The sequence below is a fragment of the Solanum pennellii genome, chromosome 9 (assembly GCF_001406875.1).
Source record: "Solanum pennellii chromosome 9, SPENNV200".
NCBI classification, from domain to species: domain Eukaryota; kingdom Viridiplantae; phylum Streptophyta; class Magnoliopsida; order Solanales; family Solanaceae; genus Solanum; species Solanum pennellii.
In genome coordinates, this window is record NC_028645.1 from 56,917,906 (window position 1) to 56,942,289 (window position 24,384).

Consider the following 24,384-nt stretch of genomic DNA (forward strand, 5'->3'; position numbering starts at 1 on the left):
TTCTGGTACGTTACAGATTTTAGTTCTTTTTAATTAATTTTTGTTCATCTATTGTACTAATTCAGTAAACTTTGGTTACTTCGTGCTTCTGCAAAGTTTTATCAGAATCAATAATTCTATTTTTAAAAAACGCAAATTGGCAACAATCTCTAATAGACTGATGAACTTAACACCTTTAAGTTTATTTTTATTAAAAGAAAATGTCATGAATCTAACCTCATTTATTTAAATAGATAAGTGTAATTCACCTATATCTATTTATTGTATTTCTTATCAACTTTATTACTTGAATAAACTTTATAGATCTTAAGTTATTTTCTTCATAATTCAAGAAAATTGTAACCACCACAATAAAAGACTACTTATAAGTTGGAAATGATGAAAAATTATTTTCTAATTGTAGGGAAAAACAAAAGAGAGACATATCATTCTGTTGTTTTGAAATTAAAAAAGTTCAAACTAATGAATATGAATTATATTTAATTTAATTTGATCTTAATTATTAAAAAGGTATATAAACTAACTTTTCTCTAAAATGGACCCAAATCGAGTCATGAACTCCCCCCTAAGAATGCGGCAAGATTAATTGTCTGAATTAAAAGTTTTCACGTCTCCAACGACTTCTCTTCTTTTTTAATATATAATTACATTAAAATGAATATGTCATCATATAATTTACTTGTATGATTTGCATTTGGTATGCCTTAATTGCGTAGTTATTTTATCAAGTTATACTTCCTGTGTTTCGTTTTATTTGGTCAATGTAAAAATAAATATTTTATTTTATTTAGCCATTTAGAAAATAAAAAAAATATTCTTATTTTTTCATATTATTTTTAGTATCTATATAAAGTAAATCAGTCAATTTAAAAAATCAAAATATCAACAACAAGATTAACTCAATAAATACACTTCAAATTAAAGGATTCTTAATAGGCATGTTAGATGTCAGGTTAGTACTGAAACCACGTAATATGAAACAGAGGGATTACTTATAACTATATTTTGAAAAATATAAAATTTGATTACTAGAACTTCAATAAATTTAAAAATTACTATTTAATGATTGGGTAAAATAATAAAAAAATTCTCTTTTGATGAGATAAACAATGTAATTTTAGTGAATAAAGTTAAGGATATTCTAGCTTCTTTTGTGATTGGGGTTACGTATGCCAACATGGTCCCTTAGGAAAAGTAAATGAGAGATTTGGTCAAATGAGTTTGGTAATTATAATTATATTAGGGGTTGGCTACACTATGATTGATAAATTCAACTGTTAAAAAATTAGTAAACGTGGAGTTTCATGTGTGACAATCATATGCGTAATAATCAAGGATTTATTAGTTAAATGTTTCATGAGTTAAATGGGTTAATTAATGGTTGATGATTAGAGAAGAAGAACGCAGAGGGAAAGAATGAGGGACACAAGGGAGATTGATTTAGGGAATTAGTGGCAAAATAAAAAGTTTAATACTATATTTTAGCGGGTTGGATTAAATAAGGCGGGTTATTAAATAGTTTAAATGGATATATATTTGGTTCTTAAATTTTTGGTTAATAATTAAAATTCCATGTCAGCAAATTTTATTGAAAAAAATAATAAAATAGCTTGAGCGACTTTCTGTGCAAAGAAGTCATAGTTAAGTGTCTTTTGAGTTGAAAATGAAATTTAAGTGACTTTCTATGAAAAGAATTGATAGTTGAGTGACCATCAAAGTTATTAACTCGAGAAATGGGACATGAACACAAGTATTTTCTTCTCTTTAGCTCCAAAAGGGATTTTTAGACTTGAGAAAATTAGTATTTCACAAATAGGCTAAATCTATATGAGATGATAAAATATCGTACAAGTAATTATAATAACGTTTAAATTTTACCTAGAAAAATTGAGTTAATATTTTAAAAAGTTACTCAATTTTAAAAACTATCTAGCAAAGTCATTAAACTATATATTTTATTAATAAAGTCACTCAATTAAATCTTTTTATCAATAAAATTAGTCAAGAAAACTTAAAACACTAGTTTTCTTTAATCTTGTTCATGTCTATACGGAAATTTAATTTTTCATGTTAGATTTTTATTTAATAACAAATTAAATTGAATTCTTTTATAATATAAAAGTTCTAACTTGACTGATTTTTTTATATATAAAAGTGTGAAATATTAGTTGACCCTTGAATATATATGATTAAATAGAATTTGATTTATTTCATAATTCTAACTATTCAAACATTTATAATCACATATGAACGTTGCAAAAACAGACTTAATGATCCAAATCTTTAAAATGTAAAGCCAAAGGAAGTTCAATACTGTGCAACTAAAGGCTTAATTTGTTTTTTATTATTTTTTTTATCTCTACAAATTTCAAATTGAAATTAGTATGACATAAAGGATAATTTATCTTGTCATGTAAATTGCTTAATGATAAAGTTATTTGAGTAATATTATTGATACATATGCTTAAATCGAATTACTTTATTAGACAAAATAAAATTTAATAACTTTTTATTGAAGATAAGTGATAGTGATAGAAGTAGTTAGTTAACTAATTAATTGTAATTAGTTCTTATTTTCTGTTATTAATATTGTTAGGTTCAGTTAGAAAAGTGGTTAGATAGTTTGTTGCTATTTCTTCCTTTCATGTATAAATAGTAGCTCACACTTATTGTATTGATACTGATCATTTTGCAATATCAAAAATTTCTCAAACTTTCTCTTAGTCTTTATATGGTATCAGAGCAGTGAATCAATAATTCTTTGATTCAATCTCACAGTTCGATTTTGATTTCGAAGTCAAGCAGAAACAGAGTTTCAGTGGTTTGTAATGGCGATCGAAAATACAACACCAGTGGTTCAATCGTCTGCATCAGTACCTGCAGCAGAAACACTTGAGATGATAGAATCAAAGAGAAATCATCTTCTTCATCTTCATCCTTCGGATACTCCTGGATCTGTATTGACTACAGTCCAGCTTACTGGTTCAGAAAACTACTCCTTGTGGAGTAGATCAATGATTATAAATCTCAGAGCTAAGAGTAAGCTTGGTTTTGTACTTGGAACCTGCAGAAAGAGTGATTATACACCTGAGTTTGAAGAACAGTGGGAGAAATGCAATGCATTTGTCTTAGCATGGATCATGAATACAGTTTCGAAAGAGTTATTAAGTGGAATTGTATATGCTTCAGATGCTGCGATGGTGTGGGAGGATCTGAAGGAACGATTTGATAAGGTGGATGGTTCTAGGGTTTACCAGCTTCACATGGACATATGCACAATTCATCAAGGTAACCTAACTGTCTCAGCTTATTTTACCAAGTTAAGGTTGCTTTGGGATGAATTTGATGCACTTGTTCCACCTCCTTCATGTAATTGTGATAGATCTAGAATATATGTGGATCACATGCATTATCTGCGATTGTTTGAATTTCTAATGGGGTTAAGTGAGATTAATGGCCCTGCACGAAGTCAGATATTGATGATGAATCCTTTGCTAACAGTTGGCAAAGCATATGCCATGATAGTTTCAGATGAAAGTCAAAGAATCACCTCTGGTTTGCGCAATGGAGGAGATGTAATTGAGGCCACAACATTGTATGCAAACAGAGGTGGTTATGGTTATAGAAACACAGGTCGTGGTGATGGAGACAAAGGTGAATATAATGGAGGTGGTTATGGTTATAGAAACACAGGTCGTGGTGATGGAGAAAAAGGTGAATATAATGGAAAAGGAGGAACTTATAACGGTAAGAAGAAAGTAAATTGGAACCTATTTTGTGAACACTGCAAGCTGCATGGACACACTAAAAATATTTGTTATAGGTTGGTAGGATATCCTGAAGACTGGAAATTCAAAAAGAAATCAGATACAGGAATGACTATAAACAAAGGAAAGGGCATAGCAAATAATGTACAAGTTGATAGAAATGGTGAGGAAGATGTTTTTGGATTAATCAATGAAAGAGACAAAACTGAACAAGGATCACATGATCTCAATTCTGTTCGAACAAACTTACAAGCACTGGCTATGAAATCGACATTCACTCCTGACCAATATCAAAAGATAATGAAGCTATTGAATGAAGAAAAGCAGGCTGAAGACATGGTCAACATGGCAGGTATTTCCAATGATTTTGATATTTTATTAGAATGTGATAGAAGAAGAAGTTGTGATGAGGCTATGAATGCAAGTAATGAACATGATATGTTTAGCAAGAAAGGTCATTGGATAGTGGACATGTCACATGACATCTAGATCTGAGAATTTAGATAAGATTAGCAGTAACAACAAGAACACAGGGAGAAAGATTTACCTGCCTAATGGTCAAACTACATTAGTTACACAATCAGGAACATGTATGATATCAACTAATGAAGTACTTGAAATGTTCTAGGTGTCCCTGAACTTAAACATGATCTATTATCAGTGTCCCAATTAACAAGACAGTAAAAGTGTTATGTTCAATTCTTTCCTGAATTCTGCATATTTCAGGACCTCTTCAATGAAGAGCTGAAGGGGATTGGTAAAGAAAATGAAGGGTTGTATTACTCTATTAGAAATCTGTCAAAAGAAAAAGCAATTGCTGCAAATGTTGGTGACAAGAGCTCCATGAACAAGGCAAATTCACAGTTTATGATATGTCATTACAGAATGGGACATCCTTCATATAGAGTCTTAAAGCAATTGTATCAAAGTGCTCCTGTAGGAGTATGTGATGATTGTCCTATATGCCCATTAGCCAAACAGACCAGGCTTTCATTTCCTATGAGTAGCTCTAGAACTAATGATGTTTTTGATCTCATTCATCTTGATGTATGGGGACCGTATAGACATAGTACTCATAATGGTTTTAGATTTTTTTTAACTGTTGTTGATGATAATTCAAGGGTGACCTGGTTGTTTTTACTGAGGCTTAAAAGTGATGTTCTTGCTACCTTGAAGTCTTTTTTTGTTTTAGTTAAAACTCAGTTTAACAAGCAAATCAAAAGAGTAAGATCAGACAATGGTACAGAGTTCTTTAACAATGAATGTAAAGCATTGTTTACTTCTTTGGGAATTGTTCATGAGAGTAGTTGCCCACACACTCCACAACAAAATGGAGTGGTGGAAAGGAAGCATAGACACATTCTTGAAGTAGCAAGGGCTCTTAGATTTCAAGGGTCTATTCCTATTAAATTTTGGGGTGAATGTGTATTAGCTGCTGTATATTTGATCAACAGAATGCCCACAAGTGTACTACAGGGAAGGTCACCATATGAAGTCTTTCACAAGACTAAACCACAATTAGATCATCTAAGAACAATTGGATGCTTATGTTATTCAACTAAATCTGTCAAGGAAGATAAGTTTTCTTCTAGAGTTGATCAATGTGTTATGATGGGGTACTCTTTAACTCAGAAGGGATATATATTGTACAACTTGACTCTAAGAAAGTTTATTGTGACTAGAGATGTTGTGTTCAAAGAATACATATTCCCATTTAGTCAGCTAAAGGATGAGCATATGAGAGTATTAATTGAGCAACCATATTATGAATATGACACTGCTGAAGTTCATACACCACTAGATGTTGAGACTCTAGATGAACATGTTGAAGCACTTGTTCCTACTGAACATTTTTCTGAGGACATTACTGAAGAGCATGGTGATGACAATGTGGTTGATATACCTGGTTCTGTGTCCAGAGTTATACCTGGTTCTGTGTCCAGAGTTTCTTCAAGAATGTCTCGTCCACCTGCTTGGATGAAGGACTATGTTACTCATGTGACTGATTCAGTTCATCCTCATTCTTTAGCCAACTATGTGTCATATAATCATTTGTCTGGATCTTATCAGACATATTTAAGTACGATGTCTGCAGAAGTTGAGCCCAAAACATATGAAGAAGCAATTCAAGATCAAAGATGGATAGAATCCATGAAACAAGAGATTGTTGCATTAGAAGATAATGGCACATGGAAGGTTGTGAATTTTCCTTCAGGGAAACATGCCGTAGGCTGTAAATGGGTGTTTAAAATAAAATACAAAGCCACTGGAGAGATTGACAGGTTCAAAGCAAGGCTTGTAGCTAAAGGATACAGTCAAACTAAGGGTGTCAATTATCAGGAGACATTTTCACCAGTTGTGAAAATGGTTACTGTTAGAACTATTATTGCGATTGCAGCTGCTGAAAATTGGCAAATATTTCAAATGGATGTTTTCAATGCTTTTTTGCAAGGTGATTTAGATGAAGAAGTATATATGTAACTTCCTAAGGGTTTCATAAGTCAAGGGAACATAAAGTTTGTAAACTAAAAAAGTCACTATATGGTCTCAAGCAAGCATCTAGGTAGTGGAATGTTAAACTCACTGATGCATTGTTGAATTCTGGATACATACAAAGTCATTTGGATTACTCTTTGTTTACCAAGAGGAAGAAGTCAGCACTAGTAATTGTGTTGGTCTATGTAGATGATTTGTTGATTACAGGAAATGATTATGCACTGATACAGGAGACAAAGCAGGTTCTGCATCTTCATTTTAAAATAAAGGATTTGGGAGAATTGAGGTATTTCTTGGGAATAGAGTTCTGTCGATCAGAACAAGGCATAGTGATGAATAAAAGGAAATAGGCATTGGAGTTAATTTTGGAAACAGGATTATCATGAGCTAGACCATCTTTAACACCTTTGGAGACAAATATGAAGCTTACAAGTGCTGATTATATGCAAGATGCCTCTGATGAACTGTTTACTGATATAAACATATATCAAAGATTGATTGGCAAATTACTATACCTCACAAAGACTAGGCCTGATATTGCTTTCTCAGTTCAGTGTTTAAGTCAATTCATGCAGAAACCAACACTTTCCCACTGGAATGCAGCATTGAAGGTGGTTAAATATGTTAAAACAGCACCAGGTCTGCGGATACTCATGAGTTCTGATAAACAAGCACAGCTCACTGGTTTTTGTGATGCAGACTGGGCTGCTTGTCCAAACACCAGAAGATCAGTGATTGGTTATCTTTTGAAGTATGGGAAGTCTCTAATAGCATGGAAGTCTAAGAAACAAAATACAGTTTCTAGAAGTTCTGCATGTTTACATCCCTACTATTTCGAAATAGGGCGAAACGTCGCGGCAACTCGAAAATAATTAATTGATTCAATTTTAACAAAGTTTGAAAAATAAACGAGTTTTAAAAAAAAAGTTGCCACCTAATTTTAGGAAAACTAGGAAACCGATTATTAATCTACGAAACCAATTTGATTCTAGGTAAGGGTTTCAAGTTATTCCGAAGGGAAGGGATTAGGCACCCTTCGAAATCCACAATTGTGGTTCCCGACTGAATTCATTTTTTTTCGAATTGAGGAAGAATATAAAATAATATACAGATATAATAAACATGCAATATACAAAATAAAACAAAATAATAATCGGCCTAAAGTTAGCCTAACGTCGATATTCACAAGATAATGAAATTAAAAGTATGATTCGAATTTCATTCGAATAATTTCAAGGAGAAGCAACTCCGGGTACCTGTAAACACTTAGTAAAAGAGTTAGTACCAAATAAATATAAATAAAAATGAATAACTCAAATAATAACTAAAAAATAAAAATCCGTCTTATTAACATGGGAGGCCTTGGAAATCGACTGTAATTTCTTCATCGGCCAATTCCAACAACTAAAATTATATATAAACTTGAATTAGATTTTCGTCTTTTAAAATGGAAAGCCTCCAAAACCGACGGAGAGTTTTCTCATTGGCCATTTTAACAATTTCAACAAACAATTTATATGAACTTAAACTAAAAATTTCCGTCTTTTAAAATGGGAAGGCCTCTAAACCCGACGGATAGATTTTTCATTGGCCCTTTAACAAGTAAACAAACAATTTATATGAACTTAAACTAGAAATTTCCGTCTTTTTAAAATGGGAAAGCCTCCAAAACCGACGGAGAGTTTTTTCATTGGCCCTGTGAATATTTTCTAGCACAGTATTATACTAAACTAACTGAAGGACAATATAATAAGCAATATACGACCATCAAATTCTAACAACATATCCAAATAATAATACTGCAAATAACAACCACCAAATAATCAATATTTTAATAAATCAATAATAATTAGATAGTGATAACATAGCTACACGATTTCTGTACATATGTGAACTATGGGAAATAAATAAATTAACAAACTTAATAAATTCATCAAAGGATGGCAGCAACCATTTAAAAAGTATATCACTCATTAATATTAATCGAAAATAGTATAAAATCAAAGGGCTAAACCTACATCTTTACCAACATTTGCAAATAAAAAGAGTGACTAATAGTGGCCATAAAATAAACAAAATAATTAAATTCAACTCAACATTCGCAAACAGAGACAAAATATTACCCCATAAAATAAAATGCAATAGGCATAAATAGAGTTACCAGCATCGTGAAGGCTGCCTCTCCGTGGGTTATTTGGGTCTGCGAAGTTGTTGGCAATCTGAGCTCATCAGCTTCTTCTTTAATATTGAGCTGCAATTCTAAATCACCCTCCTCCTCCTCTCTTTTCCTTTCATCATCAATAGCTTTTGACTTCCTTACAAGATCAGTATCATCTGCATCTGAATCAGAATCTACATTCGAATCGGCATGAACATCGGAACCATCGTCAGCATCACTGCTTGCTAATATATCAGCAGCGGAGGGGTCATCCAAGTAAGAAGATATGTCAGAATCTGAGTTCATTTCCTGTTGTTCTTCATCACCAGAACCTCCATCTTCTTCAAAATCTCCATCAGTTCCTTCACTGTCACTAAAAAGATCCTCCTTTTCCAGTGGCTTAGGTGGCAAAGGTTCCTTCTTCTGCTTCTTCTTGGTTGTTGTCTGTCGGAGATGGGGGTTACTGGTGGCTACTTCGAGTGGGAATGGAGAAGAGAAGAAGGAGGGGGAGAGAGGGAGGGAGAGAAGCTGACGGAAAGAGGGAGAGGAGGAAGGGAGAGGGGCTAACGGAAAGAGGGAGGGGAAGGGTGAGAGGGGCTGACGGAAAGAGGGAGAGGGGCTGATGGAAAAGAGGGGAGAGGAAGGGGAAAGGGGAAGAAGGGAGGGGCTGGCGGCTGGAGGAAGGGGAGAGGGAAGGGGGAAAGGGAGGGGAGAGGCGGCTGGGAGGAAAAATGGGAAAAAGGGAGAGGGAAGGGTTTTTGTCTTTTTTTTTTCATCCTCTCCACAAAATATTATCCACACCAAAAAAAATGGGCCTAAGTTATAGGCTTAGTACTGTGGCCCAAAATTCTTGCGATAGAATTCCTATTTTTTTTTATTTTGTATTTGACTAAATTTTAGCTGTGCTAAATTCACACAAATATTAATAAATATAACAAATAAATAAATAAAATTTCAAAATTACGATTTTTTTTAAAATGTTAGGCCAAAATTGAGTGTCAACAGCTGTCCCTTTCGTTGTGTATGATTGATGAAAGAAATCGTGGACAACGAAAATTGACAAACCCAATTTTGACCGAACACATGACCTTTGTAGAGAAGTGCGGTTGCATGTGGTGGAAATCAATCCCAGACCTGTCTCCAAAAGGTTGTATGATGCGTTGCGTCCTTGTTGAAGTAGTTTGCACTTTTCTTTCTTTTTTTTTTGATTTTTTTTGATTGATTTTATTTTTTTTGATTTTTTGATTTTTTTTTTGAGTTTTTGATTTTTTTTTGAAGAAATTCATCCTTTCGAATGCTCTTGACAACGACTTAGATAAAAATCGTCAGCTTAAAAATGCAATTTAAATGGAAGACAGTGTCTTTCACCGTGTCGACACTTAATTTCTCTCCTCGTCATTTAACGTCAGTTGACGTTGAGGGATAAATATTCCTTTGAGATGCACGATTCTTTTTCTGGCAGTGCATGATTGCTTGCAGGGCATGAATATCTTCTCGCGATGCGCAAATTTTGCAAGGGATGAAATCTTCTCGCGATGCATAAAATTTTGCGAGGGATGGGATCTTCTCGCAATGCACAAAATTTTGCGAGGGATGAAATCTTCTCGCGATGCTTAAATTCCGCAAGGTATGAAATCTTCTTGCGATATGTAAACTTTTGCGAGGAATTGAATCTTCTCGCGATGCATAAAATTTAACTTGCGATGCATGAATATTAATCTGTGATGCATGAATATTAACTCGCAATGGATGAATATTAACTAGTGATGCATGAATTAACTCGCGATGCATGAATTGACTCTCGATGCATGAATATTAACTAGTGATGCATGAATTGACTCTCGATGCATGATCTTCTGCGGGGCATGAATATCTTCCCGCAATACATAAATTCCGCAAGGTATGAAATCTTCTTGCGATGCATACATTTCTGCGAGGTATGAAATCTTCTCGCGATGCATGAATTTTCTGCGAGGTATGAAATCTTCTCGCGATGCATGAATATTAACTCGCGATGCATGAATATTAATTACCGATGCATGAATTAACTCTCGATACATGAATATTAACTCTCGATGCATGAATTTACTCTCGATGCATGAATATTAACTCTCGATGCATGAATTAACTAGTGATGCATGAATTGACTCTCGATGCATGAATTAACTAGTGATGCATGAATTGACTCTCGATGCATGAATTAACTAGTGATGCATGAATTGACTCTCGATGCATGAATTAACTAGTGATGCATGAATTGACTCTCGATGCATGATCTTCTGCGGGGCATGAATATCTTCCCGCAATGCATAAATTCCGCAAGGTATGAAATTTTCTTGCGATGCATACATTTCTGCGAGGTATGAAATCTTCTCGCGATGCATGAATTTTCTGCGAGGTATGAAATCTTCTCGCGATGCATGAATTTTCTGCGAGGTATAAAACCTTCTCGCGATGCATGAATTTTCTGCGAGGTATGAGATCTTCTCGCGATGCATGAATTTTCTGCGAGGTATGAGATCTTCTCGCGATGCATCAACATTAATTCGCGATGCATGAATATTAATCCGCGATGCATGATCTTTGTAGTTCCTATCAAGCTTCTGGCAGTGCTTATCAGAATTTTGAGGTCTTCCTCAAAAATTCTGTCCCAGTTAGAATTTTGGCACATCTCAAAATGATCTTCAATCTTGACTTGTTGGCTATCTCTATTGTGAATTTTGGAAATATCTTCAAAAATTGTGTCCCAGTTTTATTGTAATGAGAAGTAATAATCACACTAGGTATATGACCGAGCCATCGTGGCGCCTACATATCTTGTTAAGGCAGGAATCAGGTCAAATGTAATTTCAATCTTGTGGATGATGAGTGCTGCAAAGAATCTGAAAGATTATCAGTAGAAAATGCACCATATGAACATGATGAAATATGAAAATGATATTCCTTGCTATATTCAAAGCCTAAAAATAAGATATATCACATTTTTGGGATGGTCAACCCAATGAAGTAAAATAGGCGTCTCACACATATAAGATTAACTTAATAACACCTTTTATACTGAACAACTACAAAGAAAAAAAATTCTTTTTTTTTTCAAAATAAAAAAATGTGATGAGATAGTCAAGTCTTCACCACGATTGGTACCAACAGTTAGGATTGCAGGTAAATCTCTCATTCCTCTTTTTTTTTTTAAGATTGAATTAAGGTAATTCCTACAGCTTCAAGTGGTACCCCAAATATACTTAAGGATCAGCAAGATCCGTTCATGTTGTTTCAAACAAAGATTTTGAATTGTATCAATCTTCATGTTTCAAGTGCCCTCACGACAAAGACTAGTCCTATTTCACACATATTTGAAACATTTGATTATAGGACATTTTCAAAGTGCACTCACACTCACAAGAATGTTCAATGCACAAAACTGTGATACCATATGCTTGACCTTTATGTAAATCTCCACTAATGTGAGAACATTTGGAATGAGATCATGTAGGGCTTGTCATTGGCTTGTACGTAGGCTTAGGGACGGGTAGGATATTTATTTGAGGTAAAAGTGACTGAATTCCTCCTTGAGCGTCACACAGAAATTGTGCTCTTAATGATTGGTACGCCTTTGACGTCAGATCCTCTTCATTATTCTCCCACCTTTCATCTTCTTTTGAATTTTCATTTTTAACGCTTTTCACTCCTTTTTTTTTCTTTTTTTTAGCTTTTTTTTTATTCTCTTTTTTTTCTTCTTTTGAGTCCTTATTCGTTGGAGCCTTTCTTTTATTCACTTCTTTCTTATAATAATTTTTCCTTTTTTTTGTTGGAGTATTTTCCTTCCCACCTTTCACTGACCCTGCAAGGGTATTTTTTACCTTTCTTTATTTCTTTCACTTTTTCTTTCTTCCTTTCTCTATTTTCTCTGGAGGTCTTTGCTTCCTTTATTTTGGGAGACTCAATATCTTTGCTTTTGGAAATTTCAAACATGAATTTTCTCTTATCATTTGCTCATTCTTGGTGCACTCAAGAAGGTTGGGCCAAGACAGGACAGTGCTTGTAAGCACTCAAAAGGGTAGTGGTTAAAATGTGGTTGTCCAAATAAAGGTTTCAGGCTCAAAATGGGAAACTAGGGATTAATGTAATTTGGTAGGCTTTGAAAGGCACAATCGGATCAAAAAAGGCCTACAATCCTTTCTCAAACCAAACATTACTCATGATTTCGCCTTGAAAAACATTCAGGTCAAGTTCTAGATCAACAGTGTAATACAATTGAACTTTGATCAAAATCTCACCACACAATGCACATGGAACATAAGGTTAGTTTTATTCTTATCTTGATTGCATGCAAGAGAATTTTCAAGCATCACAAAAGTATAGATAAGAGGTACCACGAGAATCTATGGATTACCGCAAAGTCAGTCTTTTCAATCAAATCGAATATATTTACATGCTCTTAACTATATGGTCCCGATCGAGCTGAAGACATGACTCTTACAGTATGTACAAGTAATTTTATTTTTGAAAGAATGATTACCGAACCTGAGAAGGGCTGTCTACGTATCTCATTAACATGAGAATCAGGTACGCGTAGTTCGTGCAGATATAACTTTGAAAATATGCACAAACTATTTTATAATTTTTTTTTGAAAAAGATAATACCGAACCCAAGAAGGGTTGCCTACGTATCTCACCGAAATGAGAATCAGGTACGCGTAGTTCGTGCAGATATGACTTGAAAAATATGCACAAACTATTTTATAATTTTTTTTTAAAAAAAGATAATACCGAACCCAAGAAGTGTTGCCTACGTATCTCACCGAAATGAGAATCAGGTACGCATAGTTCCTGCAGATATGAATTGAAAATATTAACAAACTATTTTTCTTTTTTTTTTTTTTGAAAAAGATAATACCGAACCCAAGAAGGGTTGCCTACGTATCTCACCGAAATGAGAATCAGGTACGCGTAGTTCGTCCAGATATGACTTGGAAAATATGCACAAACTATTTTATAATTTTTTTTATTTTTTTTTATTTTTTGAAAAAGATAATGCCGAACCCAAGAAGGGTTGCCTACGTATCTCACCGAAATGAGAATCAGGTACGCGTAGTTCGTCCAAATAAGGCATATAATAGTTTAAAGATTTAGACAACTTAAAGAAATTCTTAGGTCTAGCGCCTCTAAAAATTTGTAGTCATGAAGTGTTTTTTTTTGTACCAATATGTTTTATAACCTCTTAATCGTCAATATTTATACTGTATGTTGAATGTACCCTACGAATTTCTACAGTAATGATTTGTTGTACTCTTTTTGGATGTTTTCTTGGATCTTTGTCTCCTTCCAATTTTCACGAGATCCAGACATTGTTATGACCATTCCCGACTGATGTCGGGGACGGTATCCCTACAAAAATATGAGAAATATGTGAGAGCAGGACCGTCATGCAAAATAAGAATAAAAATAAGTGGATGCGACCTCATAGTCAAATACTCCCCTGATTTTTCGTTTTGACTTGATATAATTGAGAAATGCAAGGACTCTAATTTCGCTAATCCTCTTGTCTCTCGCAACTTTGGACAAATAATGATTTCTGAATTCAAACATGAATCAATTTTTCGCTGTGAAGAAAAACAACTCAAGATATAAAAGTGTTAGTTCCTGTACATAATGGATAATGCAAAATATCACACAAATAATGAATAAAACACATAAATACTGTTTTAATGAAAGACAAACTGAATATATCACATAGTATACAAACAATTATTGCGCGTCCTATACAAATATGTGACCCTTTTATGCCTAGGGTAGACCTATCGATTCGAAGGATGTATACGTCATTTGAAATATTTTATTGCCCCAAAACTCAAATTTATACAAATTTTATAAATAAAACATAATGGAGATACATAATAGGGGAATGTATACAAAATAATCAGTCCCACACAGGGGTATGACCCTAACTATGCCTCCACGAAAGATCCTTTTGCTTTCTTGATTTGTTGTCATCCCCGGGTGCCAATATCTTCGAATAGACTAGTAGCTGGTGAAGCTCTTTCTTTAACCTAAGCAAACTATAACTTAATCCTTACCCTATGAGACAATGATTTTCTCAAACAACGTATACATCCTTCAAATTTAAACACATTAGTATGAACGTCCATTTAGGTCGTGGGCCGTTTTGGACTCAAGGTGGTCTTCTAATGGGCCCAACACGCATTGAGTATTGAGTCATCTTAGTTCAAATGCGCTATTTTTGGGATTTTGCTCGGCTCTACGCTAGTTTACTAGGAGTGGGTTGTATTTATAGTGGAAAAGGTAACCCAAGCTGACTACTTGGGCTGGGACAGTTAACGATCGTTGACTATCAAGTAGCCAACTACACTCGTCAGGGTACCCCGAGAAAATCTTTGGTTAATGAACGACTGCGAACCCGCATAATCGTCCTTTAGTGGAAATGAAATTATTGTCGTTTGACGGAAAATATTATGCCATGAATACAATGATAATATACACACAACAAGATAAATAATGAATAAATACAATATACAAATAATCAGCGAAATATAAAAATACAAGGTATAACATAATAATAAAGCAAAAATTTCCTCAATTTGAAAAAATAAATAAATTCATATTGGTTAAAACCTCTAAAACTCCCCAGCGGAGTCGCCATTCTGTTTACATCCCTACTCTTTCGAAATAGGGCGAAACGTCGCGGAAACTCGAAAATAATAAATTGATTCAATTTTAACAAAGTTTGAAAAATAAACGAGTTTTAAAAATAAAGTCGCCACCTAATTTTAGGAAAACTAGGAAACCGATTATTAATCTACGAAACCAATTTGATTCTAGGTAAGGGGTTCAAGTTATTCCGAAGGGAAAGGATTAGGCACCCTTCGAAATCCACAATTGTGGTTAGCGACTGAATTCATTTTTTTTAAATTTAGGAAGAATATAAAATAATATACAGATATAATAAACATATAATATACAAAATAAAACAAAATAATAATCGGCCTAAAGTTTGCCCTACGTCGATATTCACAAGATAATGAAATTAAAAGTATGATTCGAATTTCATTCGAATAATTTCAAGGAGAAGCACCTCCGGGTACCTGTAAACACTTAGTAAAAGAGTTAGTACCAAATAAATATAAATAAAAATGAATAACTCAAATAATAACTAAAAATAAAAATCCGTCTTATTAACATGGGAGGCCTTAGAAATCGACGGTAATTTCTTCATCGGCCAATTCCAACAACTAAAATTATATATAAACTTGAATTAAATTTTCGTCTTTTAAAATGGAAAGCCTCCAAAACTGACGGAGAGTTTTCTCATTGGTCATTTTAACAATTTCAACAAACAATTTATATGAACTTAAACTAAAAATTTCCGTCTTTTAAAATGGGAAGGCTTCTAAACCCGACGGATAGATTTTTCATGGGCCCTTTAACAAGTAAACAAACAATTTATATGAACTTAAACTAAAAATTTCCGTCTTTTTAAAATGGGAAAGCCTCCAAAACCGACGGAGAGTTTTTTCATTGGCCCTGTGAATATTTTCTAGCACAGTATTATACTAAACTAACTGAAGGACAATATAATAAGCAATATACGACCATCAAATTCTAACAACATATCCAAATAATAATACTGCAAATAACAACCACCAAATAATCAATATTTTAATAAATCAATAATAATTAGATAGTGATAACATAGCTACACGATTTCTGTACATATGTGAACTATGGGAAATAAATAAATTAACAAACTTAATAAATTCATCAAAGGATGGCAGCAACCATTTAAAAAGTATATCACTCATAAATATTAATCGAAAATAGTATAAAATCAAAGGGCTAAACCTACATCTTTACCAACATTTGCAAATAAAAAGAGTGACTAATAGTGGCCATAAAATAAACAAAATAATTAAATTCAACTCAACATTCATAAACAGAGACAAAAAATTACCCCAAAAAAATAAAATGCAATAGGCATAAATAGAGTTACCAGCATCGTGAAGGCTGCCTCTCCGTGGGTTATTTGGGTCTGCGAAGTTGTTGGCAATCTGAGCTCATCAGCTTCTTCTTTAATATTGAGCTGCAATTCTAAATCACCCTCCTCCTCCTCTCTTTTCCTTTCATCATCAATAGCTTTTGACTTCCTTACAAGATCAGTATCATCTGCATCTGAATCAGAATCTACATTCGAATCGAAATGAACATCGGAACCATCGTCAGCATCACCGCTTGCTAATATATCAGTAGCGGAGGGGTCATCCAAGTCAGAAGACATGTCAGAATCTGAGTTCATTTCCTGTTGTTCTTCATCACCAGAACCTCCATCAGTTCCTTCACTGTCACTAAAAAGATCCTCCTTTTCCAGTGGCTTAGGTGGCAAAGGTTCCTTCTTCTGCTTCTTCTTGGTTGTTGTCTGTCGGAGATGGGGGTCACTGGTGGCTACTTCGAGTGGGAAAGGAGAAGATAAGAAGGAGGGGGAGAGAGGGAGGGAGAGAAGCTGACGAAAAGAGGGAGAGGAGGAAGGGAGAGGGGCTGACGGAAAGAGGGAGGGGAAGGGTGAGAGGGGCTGACGGAAAGAGGGAGAGGAGGAAGGGAGAGGGGCTGACGGAAAAGAGGGGAGAGGAAGGGGAAAGGGGAAGAAGGGAGGGGCTGGCGGCTGGAGGAAGGGGAGAGGGAAGGGGGAAAGGGAGGGGAGAGGCGGCTGGGAGGAAAAATGGGAAAAAGGGAGAGGGAAGGGTTTTTGTCATTTTTTTTCATCCTCTCCACAAAATATTATTCACACCAAAAAAAAATGGGCCTAAGTTATGGGCTTAGTATTGTGGCCCAAAATTCTTGCAATAGAATTCCTAATTTTTTTATTTTTTATTTTGTATTTGACTAAATTTTAGCTGTGCTAAATTCACACAAATACTAATAAAAATAACAAATAAATAAATAAAACTTCAAAATTACGATTTTTTTTAAATATTAGGCCAAAATTGGGTGTCAACACTGCAGAAGCAGAATATGGAAGCTTGGCAACATAAACAGCTGAGGTCGTTTGGGTGAATAACTTGTTCAAAGAATTGGGAATGAATGTGCATGAACCAACTATCATACATTGTGACAGCAAAGCTGCTATGCAAATAGCAGCAAATCCAGTTTTTCATGAACGTACAAAACATATCGAGATTGATTGTCATTTTATCCGTGAAAGGTTACAACAAGGATTGATAAAGACAAGTTATATTAATACTAAAGAGCAACACGCTGATTTGTTAACAAAGGCTTTGGGAAGATCTCAACATGACTTCTTATTGGCCAAGCTAGGTGTATTAAATGTTTTCAATACATCTAGCTTGAGGGGGACTATTGAAGATAAGTGATAGTGATAGAAGTAGTTAGTTAACTAATTAATTGTAATTAGTTCTTTCTGTTATTAATATTGTTAGGTTCAGTTAGAAAAGTGGTTAGATAGTTTGTTGCTATTTCTTCCTTTCATGTATAAATAGTAGCTCACACTTATTGTATTGATACTGATTCATTTTGCAATATCAAAAATTTCTCAAACTTTCTCTTAGTCTTTACACTTTTACTACTAAATAAATTTTCAAATTGTATTTTCAAAGTTACAATAATAAAAAATATTTAACTCAGAAAAAGGACAGTCCTCCTTTGTAGGATAGCATTTATTCTCCACCCCACTATATCAACTTTTATTGCTTTAATATTTTGTGATAGGATACTTTTTTATATTAATCTGGGGATTGATACTCCAAACAGACCTTTTAAATTGTTGTTCTGATTTAATTTTTATATTTTAATGAAATAAAAATAATAATAAATCCAGCATTTTATTTAACCTACTATAAGAGGTATAGTCTTATAATCCTTTAAATTACTATTTCCACTCTAATATTATGGACAATTATATTTAAGTTATTGTTAGCTTATCTGATATTGTAAAAAAAATCTTACACTACATTGAATTGAAAATTTAATCCCTCAAGTACTATATTATGGATTTTGGGGTTAATAAGGATGCCTATAACAATTTGGTGCTTGTCACTTTCCTTCCTTTCAAATGGATAATTGATTTATAGTTGGTGGGACATTGATGTCTAGAGGTCAAAATCACTTAATTTAATTTAAGAATTATATTTTTTTTTAAATTATGGTGTTTGACAATTCAGTAAAATTAATTTTAGTGGAAGCAGAAACAATGTTGTTGGGAAGAAACTACAAAATTTTGCTTTTTGAAAATATAGAAGCATAAATATTTTTTTCAAGATAAAAATATCGCTTCATATAAACATATTTATCAATATATCTCTCATTAATTAATTAACATCTCTCATAATTATGGTTAAGTTTCATTTAAAAATATACTTTGTATTTTTAGGTAATTTTTTTATTATGTTTATATGCTATTACTTTATATTTTATATTACGTATTATTTTGTAGAATTGGCAAAAAAGGTAACAACAATACTTTTGCAGGATGATGATCAAACTATTTAAGACTTTATACATTTTCGTGGTGAGTTTCTTGTATGTCGTAATTTAATTTATGGAATAATTTTTAAAATTATTTTTTTTGTTAATTTTAATTATTTTTAAATAATATTACTATAACATCAATATTCAATTTACTTCTTTTATTCATGTATAATATTGATTGAAAATTTTAATTTAATAAAATTAAAAAATTATTTAAAAACTTATAATATATATTTAAAATAATCTCTCTATAAAATAATTTTCATATTAAATGTACATTATTACTTGTATTTTTTTTAAATTGGACTCTCTAAAGCCCTTTTTAAAAATATTAATCAAACACAATTTATTTATCAAATACACTTTCAAATGAATTAGCTAAATAAAAATTACTTTTTTAAAAACACTTTTTCAAAAAAAAAAACTATTTGAAAAAGTGTCACGATCCAAAATGAGTCATTAGTGGCATCAACACTTAACCTTCTAAGTGGGCGAACCAACGAATTCAACCCCAACATATATTAATTGTTCAAATTACGAAATACAACTGTAATGCTAAGCTCAAAACTTATTAAAGTAAACAATAAAAAAGTACCTCTAGAATCTATTACATATTATTCCAAAAACCTGAAAGTAATCACATCAATAGATAAATAGAATGGAATAGTATATGTCTGAAATCTAAGGATATCATGCCATGATAGAGAGAATCTAGCACGAGTTAGAAGGAATAGGTCAACCTAGAGCTGAGTGTGAGTCAAAGTCGATGGTATAAACGCTGCACTCCACAAACGCAAAATGAAGAAACACAAGTAGGGATCAATACAGGGCAACATGAACTGAGTAGATATCATCGATCAACTCAAAATAAAAACTAATATTGAACAATAAATAGTGGCTTAAAATCAACGATGATATTTAGCAGGTAGCAAGCAACAAGCAACATGAATAAGTGACAACAACACTAAAATAAGTACATAATCAGTTAACAATATCAAGAACACACATGAGAACTCATGCCTCCACAACAAGCTCTTTTGAGAGTTGGGTTCTGTGAGATTGAGTACATTAAGTTGTTTTAATATGTTTTCTTTAATGTTACTGTGCTGGAACATGACACCCGATCCAATAATATTTAAGGTGTCACATGCCTTGTTGAACCCACTGTACGGGATGACATGCCGCCATAACGGGAATATTCCTGATGCTACAGCGGGATGACATCATCATGGGTCAAATTTCAAATTTCACTCTAAGTTTACATTGACAACATAATTCGTAAAAATTTCAAAACTCTGCACGAGGTGTCTTTGAAGAACGGTGGATCTAATTGTTACAATTATTAAATAATGGAGAATAATCAAGTGTAATGTAATGTTATTTTGGTGATTAATGGAAAGCTAGTTACCAACAAAAATAATCAAGTGTAACTTTACTTTGTAGGAATGATCAAAGGGAGATGTTGTCAATGAAAGCTCTTGTAAGCTATTAAAAGGCACCGTTAGTGTAACCTGATTTTGGCAGGAATTTGTACACTTATTGAGGATTCTTCTCAATATTCACCAAACTTTAGCCCCTGCTATGCCATTCCTATTGCGTACGTGATATACCTTTGACTTGATCCTCTATTTACTTTCAACTATTTTTGGTTATATATTCATAGTATTGCATGTGATCAACAATTGGACTTTAGAAAATAAAAGTTTTACTTGATATTACCACTCTTTTTAAATGAATCGAAAGCATGTTATAATAAATGATGTTGGGCTTTGTGGAGGCTTGTGAGCCGGCCCGACCCATTACTGAAACCCTAGGTTAACCATTTGGTTTTCCTATAAATATGATCCTTGTATTTGTAATTCCAAGCAGTAGCACAAGTGAAATAAAATCCTCCTGTTACAGTCGTGGAGTAGGGAAACCGAACCACGTTAAATTCTTGTGTGTCCCGTTTGTGTTCCGTTTCTCTTTTCTCTAGATTATTTGTGTGTGTTGTGTGTTTAATTCCCAACAATTGGTATCAGAGCGAGGTTTCAACAACATTGTAACACAAACTGTGAGAAATTGTCACCTAGGGTTCTTGTGTGAAGAACTGTGTGCAGGGAGGAGTAGCCGCCGTTACCGTGTGGGTAACCTCAAGCAGCAGCCGGCTAGGAGAACCGCGCAGGGTGCGAACAGCCGTCGTCCGTGTGCTGTCCGTCGCGCCGTTCCGTTGGCCGCCGCGTCGAGGAGCCTCAGATCCAGCCGCGAGCGTCCAGATCGTGAGCATCGTCCAAATCGCCGCCCGCTGTCTGTAGACGCCGTTAAGGGAATTGCCGAAGTCCTTTGAGATGGCAGAAGATGGGAAGTTCCGAATTGAGAAGTTCGATGGTACAGATTTCAGTTGGTGGAAGATGCAGATTGAAGATTTGCTGGTTCAGAAAGATTTGGACGTAGTGTTGGGTGACAAGCAAGGAAAATTGTCTGATGCAGAGTGGGCAGTTTTGGATCGGAAAGCTATGTCAGTTATCCGACTCTCGTTGACCAAGAATGTTGCGTTCAACATTCTTAAGGAGAAGACAGCGAAAGGCATCTTGGAAGCCTTGTCTAACATGTACGAGAAGCCATCTGCAGCAAACAAAATTTTTCTGATTAGAGAGTTGGTGAACACAAAGATGAAGGAAGGCAGTTCAGTTACCGAGCACATCAACTCATTGAATTCGATCTTAGCCAGACTTTTGTCAGTTGGCATTAAGTTCGATGATGAAGTTCAAGCTTTACTACTGTTATCATCATTGCCTGACAGTTGGTCCGGAACGGTTACAGCAGTTGCCAGTTCAGTGGGACCTAATGGATTCACCTTTGAGAAGATTCGTGATCTCGTTCTTGGCGAGGATGTCAGAAGAAGGAGTTCTGGAGAATCATCAGGTGATATGCTAAACGTCGTCAGAGGCAGAGGAAATAACAGAGGTAGTGGGAGCAGGAACCGAAGAAGGAGTCAGTCAAAGGCTCGGGATGGCTCAGGTGTAACATGTTGGAACTGCAAGGAGGTGGGGCATTTCAGGAATCAATGCCAGAAAGACAAACAAGTCAACATTGCAGAAGACAGCGTCAACGAGGATTTGTTTATCTGTTGCGCGGAGAGCAATGTGGATTCCTGGGTCATGGATTCTGGTGCTTCTTTTCACGCTACCCACAGCAGTGAAGCATTGCAGAATCTGGTTATTGGAGACTTTGGAAAGGTAAGGCTTGCAGACGATAGAGCTCTTGATGTTACGGGCATGGGTGACATGGTGCTGAAGACGCCAGTCGGTTTCTGGACCTTGAAGGATGTCAGAGTTGTTCCAAGCTTGACGAAAAGTTTGATTTCTGTTAGGCAGTTGGATGAACAGGGACATCATGTGAAGTTCGGAAATGGGCAGTGGAAGGTCGTGAGGGGCAATCTTGTCATGGCTCGTGGAACAAAAAGAGGATCGTTGTATATTGTCGGATTACCGTCTGAGGGAGTGACCGTCCCAGTTCAGAAGAAAAACAAAGTCCGGTTCACAGAATCTCGTGGGCAGAAGAAGGTTGTCTTTGCAAGAAAGAAACCCAGAGCCACAGGTCAGATTCAGGATGAACGAGCAAGGAAAGGTTCAGGAAGACCAGTCAGAGGCGTTTGTGGCAGTGGGAGCACCGGCCGTGCTTCAGCCAAGGCTCCTAGAAGACAGTGGGTCAAGAGAACCAGTATTCCAGCTGTTGATACGTCTCCAGAAAATTTCTTGCTGAGTATGGAGAGTGTTTGTTCTCAGGGAGTTCTAGGATCCGGCAGTTCGTGTCTCAAGTGGGAGCCGGTAGGGACCGAGGACGAGTCAAGGGCAGTTTCAGCCGTGACTGATGTGTTGAAGCTTCGGGGAGCTTCAACGGGCCTTTCAGTTGACTGATGAGAAGGCCGCTGTAGCAGGAGAGAGTTGAAAAAGATTACTAGACATACAAGTGTTCTAAGTGGATGACAGTTGAAATTCTTCAAGCCTCCAAGTGGGAGATTGTTGGGCTTTGTGGAGGCTTGTGAGCCGGCCCGACCCATTACTGAAACCCTAGGTTAACCATTTGGTTTTCCTATAAATATGATCCTTGTATTTGTAATTCCAAGCAGTAGCACAAGTGAAATAAAATCCTCCTGTTACAGTCGTGGAGTAGGGAAACCGAACCACGTTAAATTCTTGTGTGTCCCGTTTGTGTTCCGTTTCTCTTTTCTCTAAATTATTTGTGTGTGTTGTGTGTTTAATTCCCAACAAATGAATGGTACGCATTATATTAACATAGCTATATATATTGTAATCCTATTTTGTAACGGCCTGTTTAGTCGTTTTGAGCAGTAGAGTTTATTCTGGCAATAACTGTCTGGATTGACGGATACCACGACGGACCGTCATGGGCACGACGGACCGTCGAGGGGGTCTCGTTCCAAAACACTTAGATTCTGAAAATTTGGGTACTGAGATCGACTCTCTGAACTTCACGACGAAATGGCAGGACGGACCGTTGAGGGCTCGACGGACCGTCACAAATCCTTCCACAGAATTAACTCTCTGAACTTTGTGACGGACCTGCAGGACGGACCGTCACAGTCGTGACGGACCGTCACAGTCTCCGTAAGCCCACTCGGGTCGGAATTCTGCTAAAGTTTTAAAGGGGCGTTTTGGACTTTTCATGCTTATCATTATAAAGTTAGTGGATTAATATTAATTCAATTACATGGGGGTTAAAGGAGATAACCTTGAAATAAAAAGTGGGTTATTTTTATCATCTTTTATACTTAATTATATGACAATTAGGGTAAAAGAAAAAGCGTTTGAATAAGAAAAAGAGAAAGAACAGAGAGAGAGGGAGAAACGAACGAGCAAGACAAGAGAGAACGAAGAGGAAAGCGAAGATTTTGAGGAGTAGCTTACGTGATCACGAATTCTTCGGTGGAGGTAGGTTATGGTTTATTCTATTTTATAGTAAACTCTTAATAGCGAATGATATGTATTGGGTAGTAATGTAAAGTCTCTCATGTGCTTAATGGTGTGCATGCATGATGTGATTATATAATTGTAATGAATTAGCATGATGAGGCTGTTGAATCTAAAACCTTAAAACCTCTTTGTTAATGATGATGTCTTGGTATAAAAGAAGACTTGATGAACTAAAAGAATGAGGTTAATGGATCGGGTGTCATGAACCGACACGTAGAATTAGGGGATCGGTGTGTCACGTTCCGACACAAGGATAGTAATGGATCGGGTGTCACGTTCCGACACCAGGATAGTAGTGGATCGGGTGTCACGTTCCGACACCAGGATAGTAATGGATCGGGTGTCACGTTCCGACACCAGGATAGTAATGGATCGGGTGTCACGTTCCGACACCAGGATAGTAGAGGATCGGGTGTCACGTTCCGACACCAGGATAGTAGAGGATCGGGTGTCACGTTCCGACACCAGGATAGTAGTGGATCGGGTGTCA

The 24,384-nt window shown here is 35.2% G+C and overlaps 1 protein-coding gene across 1 annotated transcript; it reads right to left on the reverse strand.

The window, feature by feature from the left end:
* Nucleotides 1-8,283: 8,283 nt before the first annotated feature.
* On the reverse strand, nt 8,284-17,041 carry LOC107030217 (clumping factor A-like). The gene is made up of 2 exons (XM_027919574.1): nt 16,759-17,041; nt 8,284-8,771 (listed from the first exon to the last, which is right to left on the reverse strand). Exon 2 carries the CDS (start codon nt 8,725-8,727, stop codon nt 8,383-8,385), a length of 345 nt encoding a protein of 114 aa, XP_027775375.1. The 5' UTR covers nt 8,728-8,771; nt 16,759-17,041; the 3' UTR covers nt 8,284-8,382.
* Nucleotides 17,042-24,384: the final 7,343 nt, after the last annotated feature.

Coding starts and splice junctions, on each gene's coding strand:
- LOC107030217 (XM_027919574.1), bottom strand. CDS start 8,727: ATGAACTCAGATTCTGACATATCTTCTTACTTGGATGACCCCTCCGCT.